This window comes from Auxenochlorella protothecoides (assembly GCF_000733215.1).
Source record: "Auxenochlorella protothecoides strain 0710 unplaced genomic scaffold scaffold18, whole genome shotgun sequence".
Taxonomy (NCBI): Eukaryota; Viridiplantae; Chlorophyta; class Trebouxiophyceae; order Chlorellales; family Chlorellaceae; genus Auxenochlorella; species Auxenochlorella protothecoides.
In genome coordinates this window covers 779,109-795,766 of record NW_011934213.1, presented here as the reverse complement: position 1 = coordinate 795,766, position 16,658 = coordinate 779,109, and the positions used below count along the sequence as shown (strand labels likewise).

Below are 16,658 nucleotides of genomic sequence, written 5' to 3'. Positions count from 1 at the left end.
GACCACTTCTCACACGGACACGCACCCCCCCACCCCACCCCCCCTCCAAACCCTCAAGACCCCGCACCCCGTCCTCAAAGGCGGCGAGCAGACTCAGCAGCCCCGGCACAGCCCCCGCCGCGACCACCGCGTCCTGCGCCGCCTCGCAGTTGCAGGCGAGGTTGGAGAGCGCGGAGGCGGCGGCCTGCGCCGCGCCGCGCTCGCGCGAGCCCAGCAGGCGCGTCAGGCGCGGCGCGGCCCCGGCCTCCAGCACCAGGCGCTTGTTGCGTCCGTCGCGGCCCGCCAGGTTGCGCAGCGCGCGCGCGGCGTGCTGCACGGCCATGGGCGTGCCGCTGGCCAGCAGGTCGGCCAGCGGGGCCACCGCGCCGGCCTCCGCCAGCAGGGCCGAGGTGGCCTCGCAGTTGGCAGCCAGGTTGCCCAGCGTGGCCGCCGCCGCCTCGCGCCCCATGGCGCCGTCCGTCTCCAGCATCCGTGCCTGGGTTGGGTGGTTACATGTGGTGGGCGCTGGGAGGAGAGTGGGGGCCGCATGGGGGCTGACTGGGGGGTCCCCAGGCCGGGCGCAGGCGGGTGTTGCGGGGGTGCGGGCGGAAACCGGGCATGGGGGCGATCCAGGACCCCCACACCCCGCGCTCACCAGGCTGTGGATGGCCCCAAACTGCGCGGCCTCCAGCTTGTTCTTCCCCGAGTTGACCACGACGTTGGACAGCGCGCGCGCCGCGGCCTGGCGCGCGTGGGAGGAGGGGCTCTGCAGCAGGCCCGCCAGCACGGCGATGCCGCCGGCCTCGGCAACGGCGCGGCGCTGCGCGGTGTCGCGCGCCAGCTGGCGCAGCACGCCCGCCAGCACGCCGCGCAGCGCGGGGTCGCGCGCGCCGCGCAGCGCGCGCAGCGTGGCCGGCACCAGGCCCAGCGCAGCCGCCGCCGCACGCCAGAGCTCGCCGCCGGCCTCCGCGCCGGCTTCCAGCGCCACCGCCGCGACCCACTGGCGCAGGAGCGAGGGCGAGGCCAGCGCCGCCACCGCGCCGGCGACGTCGTCGGCGTCAAAGTCCAGCTCCGCGTCCGGCCAGCCGTCGGCGCGCAGGTCCGAGGCCAGCGCGGCCACCGCGCTGCGGGAAAGCGCGGCGCTGCCGGGGAGGCGAGGCGGCGGCGGACCCGACTCCTCCTCGGCGGCGCACCCGTTTGGTAGTGCCCCCTCGCTCCGCGCATGCCCCCCACTCCCCAGCGCCCCGGAGCCGCCGAGCGCCAGGTCTAGGGACAAAGCATTCGCAAGGGGCAGGCCGGACCGCGGCACCGGCCCCGCCACGCCGCCGCCCATGCCCGCGAACCAGGCCGCCACGTGGCCGAGCAGGCGCGCGGCGCCGCGCACGGGCGAGCCCGGGCCTTCGCCCGCCCGTCCGGGCGCGGCGCGGGGTGGCGTACCGGGTGCCTCGCCCTTCCCGGGCGCGTTGCCGGGGGCAGGACCGGGGGAAGCCCCGTCCACGATGTCCGCTGGGTCTGTCAGGTCCGCCACGGGGTGCGCCATCACGTTCGAGCTGGCCCTGCCCTCGTCCGCCCTGGAGAGGGGTTCCTCGCTGACACCCTGGCCTTCTGCACCACCAGAACCCTTGCCGGCACCCGGTGGGGTGCCCTGCCCTGGCGGCGTGGCCTCGCCCAGGCAGGCGCTGGCCGCGGGCGTGGTGCGCGCGGAGGCCAGCGCCTCGGCGGCCTCGCTGGGGTCGGCCAACGGAGCGCCGTCTTGGGCACACCCTTCCCCCGCGACGGGCTCCTCCAGCCAGTCCCAGGCCCCGGTCCCCGCGGCCAGCAGGCACATGAGCACCTGGTGGCAGAAGAAGGCGAGCACGACGTCACCCGCGGCGCGCGCGGCCACGCTGGCGGCGCGCAGCGCGAGCACCTCCCGCTCCAGCCAGACGCCAAGGCCCTCGCGGCCGAGGGACACCAGACGCAGCGCGGCGCGCAGCTGGGCGCCCAGCGCGGCGCGGTCGCCTCGCCCGACCCCCGCCAGCGTCAGCCCGCGCAGGAGCTGCCAGGTGAGCAGGTCGGTGCCGGGGCGGGGGGCGAAGGTGGCGCCGGCGATCTGGCGCGGGACGCGCGCAGCGTCCTGCGCCACGTCGGGCGGTGCGTCGCCCGCACAAGCCGCCAGCTCGGCCAGCGCTGAGCCCAGCTCCTTGAGGCACGCGCCCAGCCGCACCTCCGTGTCCTCTGTCACGAGCACGGCCTGGAGGGAGCCCATGGACGCCGTGGCATCCACTACGTCGGCCACGCCCTGCAGCGCATCCTGCAGGCTCGCTACGGAGGGTTTGGGAGGGGGAGGGGGTGAGAACGAACGATTACAAGGATGGAAGGGTGTTTGGAGGGGGAGAACGGGTGGAATGTCGTGGAGCAAGGCCAGGTAGGTGTGATGCAAGGCTCATGGTGCGCAGGGACAAGGGGGGGGGGAGGGGGGGGAATGGGGGGGGAATTCAAGCAGGGGAGGGGGCCTGCATCTGCGCACGATAAGCCAGGGCCGCGGGGTGGCCTGTGACAGGATGGCGCTGTGGATCGAGGAGACCGGCTGCGGGTGCATGGCACTCGGAACCTGGGCAGAGGAGAGTCGGCATACAACTGGCGTCAGCCTCCCAAACACGTAGCCCACCGTGTGCCTCCGGCCAGGCGCGAAGGGCATCCAGGCCCTCCACGCTGCGCAGGCCCTCCAGGATCAACTGCACCTTGCCCACAAACCGTGCCACCGTCCTGCACGGGTTGAAGGGAGAGCCGGCGTGCCTGGGCGTGCACCAGGGAGCACGAGGATGCCAGGGCCGCCAGGTCTGAAACCGCCCAGCCCTGGTCAGCACGGCTCCCTCGCCCACCCTGCAGGCCCTCACCTCAGGTCCTCCACCTCAGTCTTGGAGGCAAAGGCTGCCTTGCGGATCGCGCGGCACATGGCCACCGTGGCATCCAGTCCTGCCATTGGGTAGCTAGCCTCTCGGGCAGATCAGGCCTCACGGGGCGGCACCCTATCGCAGGCCCGAGCCCGGCATGAAGATTGTTTGCAGGGAAGCAGGTGTGATGTAGAGCCGGTTTTGGGCAGGGTGTCTGAGACGACGCCACCCTGTGCCGCGTTGGACCACGCGGAACACGCCGGTATGAGCCCGAGCCAGCCGTGTACGGACGGGTGAGGACGGGCCGCTGTGTGTCTTAGGGATTGAGAAGACACTGGGCAGTGCGTTACAAATGAACGCCTTACAATTCGCCTCCTTCCCGACACCCGACAAGCAAGTACTGAATGTGGTTTCGCCCTCACCTGCCAAGAGGCAGATTGGTGCAGGGCCCACGCTCAGTAGCTCCGAATGCGCATTCGAGTTCCAAGCGATTTTGATGGTGTATATGGTATCGTTTGTGTCTCGAATCGCACTGGCATTGGAGTTGGAGGGTGTGGCCGAGCGGACCAGCGCTAACCCTCAGCATGCACGGCATGGCGAGGATTGTTGAAGGAGTGCTGACTCGACACCAGGGGCCCACAGACAGGACACTGGTATACCCTGGATTGTAAAGGACAAACAATAAACAAAGGAGGTGATGGCCAAGGATGCAGGCTTTCAAGGCGACACACAGACGAGGTGGGCAGGGACAAGGGGGGGGGGAGGGGGGGGAATGGTGGTGGAATTCAAGCAGGGGAGGGGGCCTGCATCTGCGCACGATAAGCCAGGGCCGCGGGGTGGCCTGTGACAGGATGGCGCTGTGGATCGAGGAGACCGGCTGCGGGTGCATGGCACTCGGAACCTGGGCAGAGGAGAGTCGGCATACAACTGGCGTCAGCCTCCCAAACACGTAGCCCACCGTGTGCCTCCGGCCAGGCGCGAAGGGCATCCAGGCCCTCCACGCTGCGCAGGCCCTCCAGGATCAACTGCACCTTGCCCACAAACCGTGCCACCGTCCTGCACGGGTTGAAGGGAGAGCCGGCGTGCCTGGGCGTGCACCAGGGAGCACGAGGATGCCAGGGCCGCCAGGTCTGAAACCGCCCAGCCCTGGTCAGCACGGCTCCCTCGCCCACCCTGCAGGCCCTCACCTCAGGTCCTCCACCTCAGTCTTGGAGGCAAAGGCTGCCTTGCGGATCGCGCGGCACATGGCCACCGTGGCATCCAGTCCTGCCATTGGGTAGCTAGCCTCTCGGGCAGATCAGGCCTCACGGGGCGGCACCCTATCGCAGGCCCGAGCCCGGCATGAAGATTGTTTGCAGGGAAGCAGGTGTGATGTAGAGCCGGTTTTGGGCAGGGTGTCTGAGACGACGCCACCCTGTGCCGCGTTGGACCACGCGGAACACGCCGGTATGAGCCCGAGCCAGCCGTGTACGGACGGGTGAGGACGGGCCGCTGTGTGTCTTAGGGATTGAGAAGACACTGGGCAGTGCGTTACAAATGAACGCCTTACAATTCGCCTCCTTCCCGACACCCGACAAGCAAGTACTGAATGTGGTTTCGCCCTCACCTGCCAAGAGGCAGATTGGTGCAGGGCCCACGCTCAGTAGCTCCGAATGCGCATTCGAGTTCCAAGCGATTTTGATGGTGTATATGGTATCGTTTGTGTCTCGAATCGCACTGGCATTGGAGTTGGAGGGTGTGGCCGAGCGGACCAGCGCTAACCCTCAGCATGCACGGCATGGCGAGGATTGTTGAAGGAGTGCTGACTCGACACCAGGGGCCCACAGACAGGACACTGGTATACCCTGGATTGTAAAGGACAAACAATAAACAAAGGAGGTGATGGCCAAGGATGCAGGCTTTCAAGGCGACACACAGACGAGGTGGCAGGGTCATCCATGTGACACTGGGCCAGCACTTCGGAATACCCATCATACAGAAGTCTTTATCAGAGCATGTCATCAATGCTGCAGTGTAATAAGAACCACTTCGAATCACTGGATGGGTCACCTTCCAGAGCTGCCCCCACATAAAATCTAGCAATACCCAGACTGGACCGTATTTGTTCTTGACAGTGTTCTGCACTCCAAGTCGGACAATGACCAGTGCTGATAATATCAGTTGCCAGAGACCGGCATCTGCAGTGGAACGTGCACCATCCCTTCATCACATTCATTGGATCGCCTGCTTGGCTAGGTAGGCCCATTGAGCAACGGCTCCTTTGGAGCTGTATGTCTCCGATGCGATCTCCCTCGTAGAGCCTGGAGTGAGTGTGCCCCTGCTCCCCTGGGTGATGTAGAGCAGGTTTGTGCAACATGAATATCCACCCTGAGCTTCTACACTTGTTGCAGAGTGTCCCATGCTCGAGGGAATGTTAGCCCCCAATGCTGCATCCAACTTGTTGGTAGTCCAAGGCTGCGTATGGGATCCAAGTCGCTTGTGGATCAGCCGTTGGGCCACTCTCCCCACCGAGCTATCGGTGATCAGCTGCTGACGGGGTCGGAACGCTCCGTCCTTTCCTACTCCCCTCGGAACGCAAGATATCGAGCGAGGGGGGCGAGGCCCCCCTCGGCACGCTTAAACATGCATTCACCACTGAGATGAATACCCGCGAGTGGGATCTCGGAACAGTGCCTCCACACTTGGCAACGCGTTGAACACTGCCGCGAGTGAGGCTGAACCGGGCCGGAAGGTGTCGGACGGCACCTGTGTGAAACCCTCACCGCACCGTTCCTCGGATCGCAAGCTGCCTCGGCCCGGCAGGCAAGAGCTTGGTGAGCCGAGTACTGGTCTCGTGATTTCTCTGGGCACGCCAGGTATACCGAGTTGGGTCGCCCGGTGGCACAGCTCTCGTGCGCTCCCGCCCTGGCTGTGCGAGCAGACCTCCCGGAGCCCGTGCATGCCATGATGGGCAGCCCATGCCCCCCTGAGGCCAGCACAGCCTCCCAGCTCCCCGAACACCTGCTGGAGAACATCTTCTCGTACCTGCAGGGCGGGAGGAAGAAGCATCAGTTCAGCGTGTGAGTAGTCCAAGGTGGTCTCACCGTTTTGTGTTGGAGAAGTGGGTGCACGGCTGTGGTTGACCGATCTGCCCAGGGTCAGGGGCCCTGAGTCCACGCTTGGCTGACAAGCGGTCGCAATGATGGGGGAAGCCTCTGTCTCGCGGCGGCCGCCTCGTCCAACGGCCACGCCAATCCCCGTCCGCCTGCCCGCCCAACCACATCACGCAGGTGTGGGGTGTGCAGGTCTTGGCGCAGAGTGGGCCAGCAGATGTTCTTCGCGCGTCCCTGGGACTGCGCCTCCGTCCTCTGCCACCCCTCCCAGCTCTTCCACCTGGTGCGTGGCGGGGTGCAGGGGCTTGGCAGGGCATCGCAGGGCCAGGGGGTCTCACGTCGCTGGCCCAGAATCTGAGGCATGGACCATCAAGGTCTCACACACCCACGCTCCCCCCGGGCGCCATGCGCCGCAGTCCCCCCGCCCTGTCCGCGGCTCCAAGTCCGGCCTGCTGAAGTGCTTCGTGCGGCGCGAGCCGGCAGCGCACGGCGCTGGCGGCCCCCGCCGCTTCTCCCTGTGGCTGGGCCGGGACCCGACGAGCCCCGGGGCCAACCCGGCGCGCACCCGCTTCCTGCTGGCCGCGCTGCAGAGCAGCCGCTCCGACACCGCCTTCTTCACCAGCGGGCACGCCGACGCGCCGCCCTGCGCGCAGCTGGGCACCAACGTGTTTGCCGCGCGGTACATCCTGACGGCGGGGCCCAGCCCCCAGGGGGAGGGGCTCCTGGCGGAGCTGCAGTACCGCGCGCGAGTGAAGGGCTTCATGCAGCCGCGCCGGCTGCAGGTGACCCTGCCGCAGCCGCCCCCCCCTCAGGCCGGCCTGCCGGTGGCGGCGGGGCCCAGCCCCAGGGTGTCGCCCCAGGCGTCCAGCCGCAGCTGGGTCAGCGTTGACTCTGTGGCGTCCCTGGGAGGGGCGGATGCGCCCCGCTGGGGTACCACCGGCCCAGGAGAGAGGCCGCTCGGCCCCGCACGGAAGACGGGCCCCTCGGCCCGGGAGGAGCAGCAGCAGCCGTCGGGGTCGGGCCGGGTGTCGCGCTTCCTCTTCCGCCTGGCGGCACTGCCGAGCCGCGCGCCGAGGCACCGGCCGCCCGATTTGTTGCCGGAGGTGGGTGGGAGGGTTGTTGAGGTGCCCGGCAGTTGGGGGCCATCGTGCATGGCTGTGAGGTTTGGGGTCGGGAAAGTCTTCAAGTTCATGCTGGCGGGACTGGATGAGAGAGGGCCTGCCCGAGCAGTTCTCTAACTATTGTGTGGTCCAGCCTGGGCAACAACTCTCACGCTCTGCAAGGCATCCCTGCCGTGCCATCGAGCTGCCCCTCCCCCATCCATGCTGCAGGATGCCGCCCCGATCCAGCTGCAGAACAATGCCCCCACTTGGAACTCCGGCCTGAGGTGCTGGTGCCTGAATTTCCGGGGCCGGGTGAAGCTGGCCTCCGTCAAGAACTTCCAGGTGCGCTGCGGTGACTGACTGACAGGCATGCTGCACCGAGCGATCACCCGGTCGATGCTTGACGCCTGCCCGGCTGCAGCATGCCGCGGGCGACGCTTCCTAGTCCCGCCCTGCCTGCCTGTTGGCATGGGATTGTGGTACCCTGATCCCACCCCCTCACTCAGCCTAGCCCTCACACCTCTGTGCAGTTGGTGGACACCCTGATCCCGGGGGGCCCCGTCATCATGCAGTTTGGCAAGGTGGACCAGGACATTTACATCTTGGACTTCAACCCCATGCGCGTCAACGCCCTGCAGGCTTTCGCCGTGGCCCTCTCCACCTTCGACAGCAAGATCATGCTCTGATGTCCCAGGGCCCTGTCCCCCCATGCATACACAATTGCTTGCCCTGCCCCCCCTCTTTCTCCCTTCAAATCTTGACCATGGAATGTTCTGCCTCTTCTCATAACAGGCTGGTTCAATCTCCTGCTCAGATGCTGGAAAGTATCTCAGGCGAATGTAACTGCAGAAACCACATCGTCCAGCTGGGGACTGCAGCATCCTGGGGTCCTTCCGAAAAGGCACCACTGGCGGATACCTGGCGTCGCCCGGCACCCATGTGACCTCGGAGGACATGCAGACTGGTCACCACTCGTGACAATAGCGGGAACATCCAATCATATCCAAGTTATACTCCTGGCAGTCTGGCTGCATTCGGGAAGCAACACATGGCTGCGACGGGACCCGCATGGCAGTGAACGGGATGGCGTCAGCACAGCCTCCCATGCTGGCGAAGGGCATGTGGAAGGAGCTGTGGGAGTCCAGGGCATGGCGCCTCTTCCCGCTCATCCTTTTATATGTGATAGGCGAGTAGGCTGTGCAAAGGCCGCGTCAAGCCATCGTCTCCGGGTATCGTGCCGTCGTGGAGGGGCCGTCGTGCATGGCCACCCCTCACTGCCCAAGACCGGCGCATGGGAGCACAGTGATGCTCCCTCTTTGGAGGTCCCCGTCAAGTGGCTTTGAGCTGAAGCTTTTATTCGTTGTAGACCTGTCCCAGGCCTGTGCTCCCCCTGATCCTTGCCTAGGTAGGTACAGAACGCCTCCACCTCACCCACATCCCAACAGCCCTCACCTTCCTGGTGCCCCATCTGCCCACCTTGCTCACCAACGACTTTGCTTCCCGCCGTGCCGGGCGCCAGCTGCACTGCGAGGACTACGTCGTGGCCGAGGCCCCCACGGCCTGTCGTGACGCCCACTCAGAGGTGGTTGCCTGGTCCAGCGGGGCCTCCTTCCTCTCCAACACCGTCATCAGCCTCTTCATGGTCTGTAGGAGGGTGGTCGTCCCAGACGGGGTTGAGGGTCATACATGCGAAGGTCTGGGAGGACTCACGAAGCCTCGTCATGTTCTGCACCCTCTCCCTGCTCCACCCCACCCTTCCCCCCTCTCCCCCCCACCCCCCCCCACCCCCCCCTCCTCTCTCTCCTTAAACACACGAAAGATCCCCATGGTGGGCCACTGGAGCGACCTGTATGGGCGTCGGCCCTTCATGGCCGCCCCCCAGCTTGCCTCCCTGGGCAGCCTCGGCGTGGTCCTGCTCCACCTCCGAATTGGGCTGCCGCTGTACTGGTACTACGTCGTCCAGGTGTGCATGAGCGGCTTCTCTGCCCTGGCGGTGAATCTGGCCTTCCTGGCCGACACCCTGTCCCCGGTCAACCGCCCGCCGGCCTTCGGCCTGGTGCTGGCCGTCTTCTCAGCCGCCGTCATCCTGGGGCCCACACTGGGCAGCCACCTGGGCGCTGACCTGGCTGTGAAGGCCGCCATGGTCGTGGTGCTGCTCTGCTCAATCTCCACCCTCACCCTCCTTCCGGAGAGCCTGCCCAAGGAGGTGGGTGGGGTTGTGGGAAGTGTGCAGTGTAGGGGGGTAGAAGGGGGGACTGTGATTGCTTGGGGGTGGCAGAGCGGGCCAGTGGGGCCTGGCCATGACTGGTGAGGAGCATCGGGGGGTGTTCATGTTGTTGCGATCAGTGCCAGGGGACCCCTCGTGCATCCCCAGCCCATGCCAGGCCAGGCCATGCGGGGAACGAGTCATTGGCCTATTGAACACATCCCACACCGTGCTGCAGCACCCCCACCATCCTCCCTGACGCTGCTCCACTCAGGCCCGGGGCCGGCCTCCCACGTCGCCGCATGCCCGCCAGCCGCTGCCCGCCTGGCGGGCGGTGACCATCCTCACTCGCTCCCGCCTCTTCATCACCCTGACGCTGTGCATGATGCTGATGGGGATGACGGCAGAGGGCATCCAGGACCTCCTAGTGCAGTACCTGCAGCTGAAACTGGGCTTTGGGGTGCAGGACCAGGTGAGGCGGCGCTGGCGGGTGTGCAATGTATGTTGAAGGGTGTGGGGCAGCATGCGATGGTCACGGAACAGATCTCAAAGCTCGGCAGAAGGCCATGAAGCTCTTGTGCCAGAGAATGTCCTGCCTCCCAGCGCCCCCACCATTATCCCTGTCATCTCGTTCCTCAGGCCCACCTGTTTGTGGTGCTGGGCGTGGGGGGCCTGCTGGTGCAGGGCCTCCTGCTGCGGCCCCTCCTGTCTCTGGCCGGGGACAAGTCAGTGCTCATGCTGGGCCTGACGGCCTCTCTGGTGCAGCAACTGGCCCTGGCAGTCGCGGGGACCAAGACCCAAGCCCTGGCTGCAGTGGGTCTGGGCGCCATCGGTGAGTTGCTGGAGGGGCTGGGTGGGGTTGCATCGGTATGGATTGTCCTCCCAGCTCCCTACATGGGAAGGGTATCATCACTGCCGAGAGCTTTTTCAGTACACAGCGCAGTCCCCACATGTGGACCCCTGGCGTGCCGTACAGGCGGTGGTCGCTCGGCCGCCCTGCAAGTGCTGAACTGCAAGACTGTCTGCCTGCAATTGCTCCTGGCAAAATTTCGTCTCACACTCCCCCCCCCAAACCTCACCCAACGCCCGCCTCACCTTGCAAGCACCCTCTGCCCCTCCCCGCAGGGTCTGTCACCTTCCCTGTGATCAGCTCCCTGAAGGCTAACAACGCCAGACGGGATGAGCAAGGTGCTGTGCAGGTGCGTGGGTAGGTGTGGGGGGGGGGTGTGGGGAGGGGGGCACACCAGCATGCCGCCGACTGTGGGAAGGCATGCTGCGCTGGTGGAAGGGTCACATGTGGCGAGCCGGTCGCGCGTCGCATAGGATGGGCCCGGGTGATTCGGCGTGAGCATGAAGAGGCTGTCACATGCATGTCGGCTTTCCAGCCCACCAAACACCTCGTGCCGCGGCAGGGTGCCCTGATGGGCGCGCGGGCGGTGGCCTCTGGCTTTGGACCCATCGTCTTCTCCCTGCTGTTCGCCGCCTTCACCCGCTCCGACTCGCCGCTGCCCTACTTTCCGGGTGCCCCTTTCCTCCTGGCGGCAGCCCTCACCCTGGGGGCAGCGGGGGCAGCCCTCAGCATGCCCATCCCCTGGATGGTCACAGCAGCCAAGGCTGAGGAGGGGGTGGCCATGCCAGACCCCCCAGGAGAGGTGATCTGGGATCGGGAGGGTCCTGAGGACCTGGAGCATGCCATGCTTCCCGTGGAGGCCAGGCCCCTCCTGTGATCCTGGGGGTCTTCCCGCGCAGGCATGCCTGCGGTTTATTTCATTCCTGCTGAATTCTTTCTGCATGCTGGTTGAATCTGAGCGTTCTGTGTGTACTGGTGCATTCAGGCTAGCTGTTGCTGTAGCAGCAGAGGGTTTTGGTCTTAACCTGTGGTGATGGCAGTCCCTAGAAAACCGGCATGACAGGACAGCCGAGGCCTACTCATACTTACGGGGGGGGCATGAAAGGGGAGTTGGTGCCTCAGAAAGCATAGGACATCTTCTCAACGTGCAGTACCAAAAAATATATCGCTCGCATGTGCCGCTTGCTCTCCTCCCTGCAATGGCCAGTAGAAGCCAGCTCCTCCCAACTACGACTGAGCTGAAACTCATGACCTGATCGAATCTTCCTTTCCAAGCCGCTTCATCACCACGAGCCTGTCCTGAGCTGCAGCCCGAGCCACGACCGTGCCAGCCAGAGCAGTGAGGACGAGCGGCCTGGCAATGGAAGGGCGGGGGGGGGGGCAGGGGAGGTTGCGGATGAGCTTACCCATGGAGTGGGTGCAGCCAGCTGCACTGCAAGGGTGTACATGTTGAGGCCGGAGCAGGTACGCACAGGTTCACGTCAGGGACAGTCTGTCCCAAGGTACCCCCCTGCACATAGACTTTCTCACCAGGGCCCCTCCGTCAGCCCAATCTCCCGGAAGTTCAAGCCCTTGAAGAAGGGAGTGGTCCGCTGGAGTGTGGTGAGATACACGCTGCGTCCTCGTGCCTGTTCAAGCACATGGAGGGCCAGCCTGGTTCCCACTCCACAGTACCTGGCGGGCAGGGTTATGGGCAGCACTGATCATACTGGCATTGATCACCTATGCCAGAGTCTGGCTGCCAATCCACCGCTCTGTTTCTGCTCTACACACACTACACTCACACAGCACCCCAATGGGCCTACAGTACACTGTCACAGTCCTCACACTCCCACAAACCTGTGCTTCTCCAGGATGACCAAGGAGGCCAGCTCGACGCTAGAGGCAGTCAGCGGCTTGAGCTGGGCGAAGCCTACCACGCCGCTGTCTGTCTCTGCCACGGAGAAATTTCTCAGATTGAGTCCCAAGGGATTCATCCTGTGAGTTCGGGTTGAGTGAGGGGCCCGGGAGCCTATGAGGGCTCCTTCCATCGTAATTCCATCATGTAAACCCATGGAAGGAGGAGAATGTCTTCATTGGGGAGTGCGCTCCAGTTCCCACCTCAAGCCCCAAATCGTCTTCCGGATCAGCTCGCCATCCTTGTCTTGGGCCGGGCGGAAGTTGATGGATGCACGAGGCCTGGCGGCCGTGGCCCGGCCTGCTCGCCCTGCAAGCCGGGCCGGATGACTCTCACTGCGACACCAACCCAGCAGGCGGGTGGACACGCCCACACTCACCAGCATGCCTCACATTCTCAAGAGGTATATAGAAGGGTGTAATGTACCGAATGGCATGTACAGGTGCTCAACGTCCGGATTTCCCTCGTTCTCGGCCGAGATACTGCCTCGATTCCTATCAGAGTTTCCTACCCACAACGGCTGAATCGCTACTTTACTAATGTGCACACCATTTGTGCTGGTAGACGAGAGGGGGTAGGGATGCAGTGTCGCTCTCTCAAAACGGCTGATGGCCGCCTTCAGGGCACAAGTGGAGCTAATGAGTGCCAATGGAAAAATGGGGGGGCCTCCATGGACGGAGTGCAGAATAAGAAGGATGACAGCATTCGGTACAGTGGTCTGGATTTCAAATCGAGCCTCGTCGGGCAAAACTTGGACGAGTCGTGTGCAAAGAATAGGGAGGTTTGTTTGGCTGCTCAGCAGGTTGGAAGGACTCGATGCTGGAGTGGAGGTTTTGCTGGGCACCCAGGTCCGTGTCACTTCTGACCGCACACTAGGAGCGTGCCCGGGGTACTGCAGGTTTGGTATTGAGGAGAGACGTGGATGGGTGAGGTGGTGTTGGGACCGAGGGTCCAGGCTGCCCCGCCCTGATCCCCTCCTCCCAATCGAAACCCATCATGGCCATCATGCCGTCCACTGTATCCAGTGCCTCACCCGCTGCCCTTCCGGCCCCTGCCATCAAGATGGTCCTGGTAGGCGGCCGGGACCTGGTCCCGCCCCTCCAGACGCCTGGTCCAGGGTGGGGAGCCGCAGCTGGACTCGCCCTCGCTGGCCGAGTGCCCTAGACTGCGCTGGGCCTGCTTTGCCTGCTGCAGCACCTGGTGCAGCGTGCTGATCACCACCTCGTGGTTCTGCGCAAGATGGACGGGGAGGAGGGCAGCAGTGGGGTGATGGCCACATTTTGGAGCGGTGCTACTCCCCAATAAGCTGGGCGGCTTCCCTGACTTGTTGATTCCCAGGTCATGCATCCGAAACGCATTCCAGGCAGGCCATGGCCCCAGCGGCTCTGGCAGCATCAAACCCGAATCGCACAGGCTTGTCCCCGTCAGGCACTCCCTGCTCCCTTTCCCTCTCCCCTTGCACACGATCCCTCACCGTGCAAGCCGTGTTCCCAAGGTGCCGCGTCCGTTCCACCTTGAGCGACGCCAGGAGGGCGACCAGCGTCGCCTCGGTATCCTCGCCGGGGTCTGAAGCCAGCCGCCCGGGGGCAGACCAGCGCGTCATGAAGGGCAGGGTGCCCTCGGTGCCTACCTGGCACGTGCCAGATGGCGCTGTAGGCAATAGATTCCGCCCCGACGGGGATGACCAGGTATCAGTGGCTGTCGAGGCGCCGTCTGGGCTCCCGCCGCAAGCCCCCAGCCTCCCCCTCGACAGACATGTGGGGCCAGGCTGGCTGCTGGACTGGGAGCGGACCACGGTGAGCACCTGATGAGGGCCCGAGCTGGTTCGCTGGGGGCTGTCTGCTGCGGAGAGGTGGCTGTCTGCTTTATCGGGGCTGGCGTCGGAGGGTTTGGTGCTATCCGAGAGACGGCACCGCTCGCAGGAGTGCCGGCGCCCGTGCCTCTGACGGCCGGCGCGGCGGCCACCCTTTTCAGTAGCGACCTCCTGATCCACACGGGCCAGGGCCTGTGGGGACACGAAGGGCCTGACGTCGCTCTGCCTCAGCTGCTCCAGGGAGTGCGCGAAGAAGCAGGGCCGGCGCCGGCAGGCAGGCCCGTCGTTGCACAGCTGGGTCCGGTAGCGAGTGGGGTGCAGCCAGTACTCGAAGACGTTGTGGGAGTAGGGGCAGCGATCTCCGCGGGGACAGGAGTTGTTCTGTTGTATCATGGGGAGGGTTGGGAGAGCGTGATGGGTGACCAGGGACAAAACTCGGGAGGGTGAGGCAGGGCCTGCGGCCGCGAGACTCAAGCCCCCGCGTGGCCCCACGGACATTATGCAGGGAACAAAATGCCGTTTACCCCTTCATTTACCCACAATTCGAATCCAATCTCTGCTGTCACCCACCCTCTTCATGTCCGGGCAGGCGATCCCGGTATAATCATGCGTGCGGGGGGCCCGCCGCACGGCTTTCTCCCCAGCATGCGCAAAGGGACAGGTCGTCCAGTCGTGCGCAGCGGCCTGAGAGCACGGCGTGACCTGAAAGGGGCAGATGATGCCTCTGTTGGTGTTGTCGTCACAGGTGCTCCGGGCATGTTGCTACTCTCGACCAAGCGCGCAGTGCGAAAAGGCCGCAGGCATTACAACCCCTCCCGGATTACGCAAGCATGTCAACCCTCCCCATCCCACCTCCACACCTTCATCTCCCACATCCGAAACTCGTCAGATTCATAGAAAGTCTCATCCAAAACGGGACTGTCGAGAATGCGGGAGTCGTCGAACTCCAGCGGGGTGTCAGTTTCCTGCAGGTTACGAAAGAAGTGGGTGGGAGTCTTGAAAAACCAGCAGATACTTGCAAGATTGAAAATAATCCATCGGCGTAAGAGTATACGGTGTTTTGAGAGGAGGATTGCAGCCATACTTTGCTCATGACGGGCGCCCGAAGTCCTGTGTCATGGGTGACAATGTCGATGCCGAGCTTGTGAGCTCTGAGCCAGATCGCTAATAACGATCGTAAGCAGAAAGCACTCTTTTCTAAGCAAATTGAGAATGTCAGCTCATAATTCCGATCCGATATCTTTTTGGGATGGAGGTGGAAGGTGGGCTGCGTGCCCTCGTCATATTTCGTACCTGGCTGCTGGCGTGGCACGGGGTGGGCAGAGGGCTCGCGCACCGTTTCCCAGCTTCTGACAAGGGAGTACTTCAAAAGAAAATCGTACTATTTCCCTGATGCCTTTGTGCCTCATGAGCCAATGTGAAAAGGGCCGTGGTTGTTGTGGAAGGAAGGCACGCCGTTGTTCGCATTACTCATCACGCCGGAGTGATTCCTTGATAGTGAGAACAGTCTGGGAGGCAACCCTGCCCGTTTCCGTAGGATGGAGTCCACTCCCGCTTGTAATGGTCTTGGAATGCCCAAATCAAGTCTGATGCCGCTTCGGCGGGACCTCTTCGCACCAATTGACCGGCTGTCTGGCCCAGGGATGGCCGCCACTCGGACTGCGTCGGGGCCTTTCGGCCAGCCCGGGGGGCCACCTACTGCTTGGAAACGGAGCGAGCAGCAGGTCAAGATTCACGAATTCTCCGCATGCCCCATTTCCAAGGGCTTGGAGGAGTTGATTTTACAAAGAGGCCTGGCTCTTGATGAGGAGGGCTTGTGTGCATGCGACAAGGATCATGTGGCAGGCGCCCTCCCCTACCCAGGCAGACTCAACCCCGACGCGGCACCCGCACCTCGCTCTTTGCTGTCCAGATACCACGTCACCGGTCCGTCGTTCACGCTTGCGACATCCATCATGGCTCCAAACACGCCGTCACGCACGCGCTCAGGCCTATAGGCCTTTCCCAACGCCTCCAAGACAGCATGGTACTGATCCCGTGCGGTATTGGGCGACTGGGCCCGGCTGTAGTCTGGCTTGTTCCCCGACAAGCGACCAAAGAGGGTGAACTGGCTGACGCAGAGCACGCTGCCATCAACATCTTGCACGTTGCGATGCCACGGCTTCTTCCCATCCTGACTGGGCCACAGCCGGATGCCCAGGATCTTTCGAATTCTGTACCATACGATGTGGGGAAGTAGGGAGGAGAGCATGAGGTCAGCGAGATGAAAGATCACTGGACAGGAGCACCCATGCCAAGCTGGTTGCCCATCCCCAGTGCACCGGATAGTTACATTTAGCAGCTCACAGACTGGGTAACCCCTGTCCCTTCCACTTCTTACATGTATGCGGCATCCTCCTCGCTGTCATCCTTGCCCAGGCCAATGTAGCAGAGCAGGCCGGGCCCGATGCTGGACACTACTTCCCCATCCACCTGCGGACGGATAAAAAAACCTCAAAATTCCGAGGAAAATAGGCATACTTTGGAGCCGTGGGTGGTCATGCATCACGTACCGATACACTGGCGGATTTAACACGTTGGATGACCGTCCGCATGTGGGGTGGGCTCAGCGAATGGTGGTTGCAGGAGCTCCCAGCACCCAACTTGATCTGACCGCCACAGCCAACAACTATATTCTTCAGAGCTTCCAATGTCACATCCGGTGCAAAGCGAGGCCTCCCCCAAATCAAGCCTCACCCACATACTCGCGCGGGCGCTCGTCCACGTGGGGGGGGGTGACTCGCGGAGCGTACGCACCGCAGGTGCCACCTGGGTGCAGTGACCACACTTGGAGGAGCGTGCA

General features: G+C 64.1%; 4 protein-coding genes across 4 annotated transcripts in view; 2 read left to right on the top strand and 2 right to left on the bottom strand.

Annotated features, from left to right (window-relative positions):
* F751_1915 (U-box domain-containing protein 4) overlaps window positions 1-4,128 on the bottom strand; it is a gene marked incomplete at both ends in the record, with an annotated part of 8,943 nt that extends 4,815 nt beyond the window's left edge. The window contains 8 exons of the mRNA XM_011399622.1: window positions 68-142; window positions 254-475; window positions 635-1,245; window positions 1,417-2,283; window positions 2,630-2,727; window positions 2,859-2,937; window positions 3,814-3,911; window positions 4,043-4,128. Of these exons, the coding sequence (XP_011397924.1) occupies window positions 68-142; window positions 254-475; window positions 635-1,245; window positions 1,417-2,283; window positions 2,630-2,727; window positions 2,859-2,937; window positions 3,814-3,911; window positions 4,043-4,128 (2,136 nt within the window). The remainder of the gene's footprint in view (window positions 1-67; window positions 143-253; window positions 476-634; window positions 1,246-1,416; window positions 2,284-2,629; window positions 2,728-2,858; window positions 2,938-3,813; window positions 3,912-4,042) is intronic.
* Window positions 4,129-6,164: 2,036 nt separating this feature from the next.
* Window positions 6,165-7,736, top strand: F751_1914 (Tubby-like F-box protein 5; the record flags this gene model as incomplete). The annotated part of the gene is made up of 4 exons (XM_011399621.1): window positions 6,165-6,230; window positions 6,364-7,050; window positions 7,279-7,392; window positions 7,581-7,736. The coding sequence occupies 4 exons, from the start codon at window positions 6,165-6,167 to the stop codon at window positions 7,734-7,736; spliced, it is 1,023 nt and encodes a 340-aa protein (XP_011397923.1).
* Window positions 7,737-8,133: 397 nt separating this feature from the next.
* F751_1913 (Hippocampus abundant transcript-like protein 1) lies at window positions 8,134-10,983 on the top strand (the record flags this gene model as incomplete). Its single annotated transcript, XM_011399620.1, has 7 exons — window positions 8,134-8,229; window positions 8,456-8,692; window positions 8,870-9,256; window positions 9,531-9,728; window positions 9,896-10,088; window positions 10,382-10,455; window positions 10,669-10,983. 7 exons carry the CDS (start codon window positions 8,134-8,136, stop codon window positions 10,981-10,983), a joined length of 1,500 nt encoding a protein of 499 aa, XP_011397922.1.
* Window positions 10,984-11,929: 946 nt separating this feature from the next.
* On the bottom strand, window positions 11,930-16,410 carry F751_1912 (D-tyrosyl-tRNA(Tyr) deacylase; the record flags this gene model as incomplete). The annotated part of the gene is made up of 9 exons (XM_011399619.1): window positions 11,930-12,083; window positions 13,037-13,233; window positions 13,478-13,633; window positions 13,997-14,197; window positions 14,387-14,500; window positions 14,677-14,781; window positions 15,741-16,029; window positions 16,197-16,288; window positions 16,369-16,410. 9 exons carry the CDS (start codon window positions 16,408-16,410, stop codon window positions 11,930-11,932), a joined length of 1,350 nt encoding a protein of 449 aa, XP_011397921.1.
* Window positions 16,411-16,658: the final 248 nt, after the last annotated feature.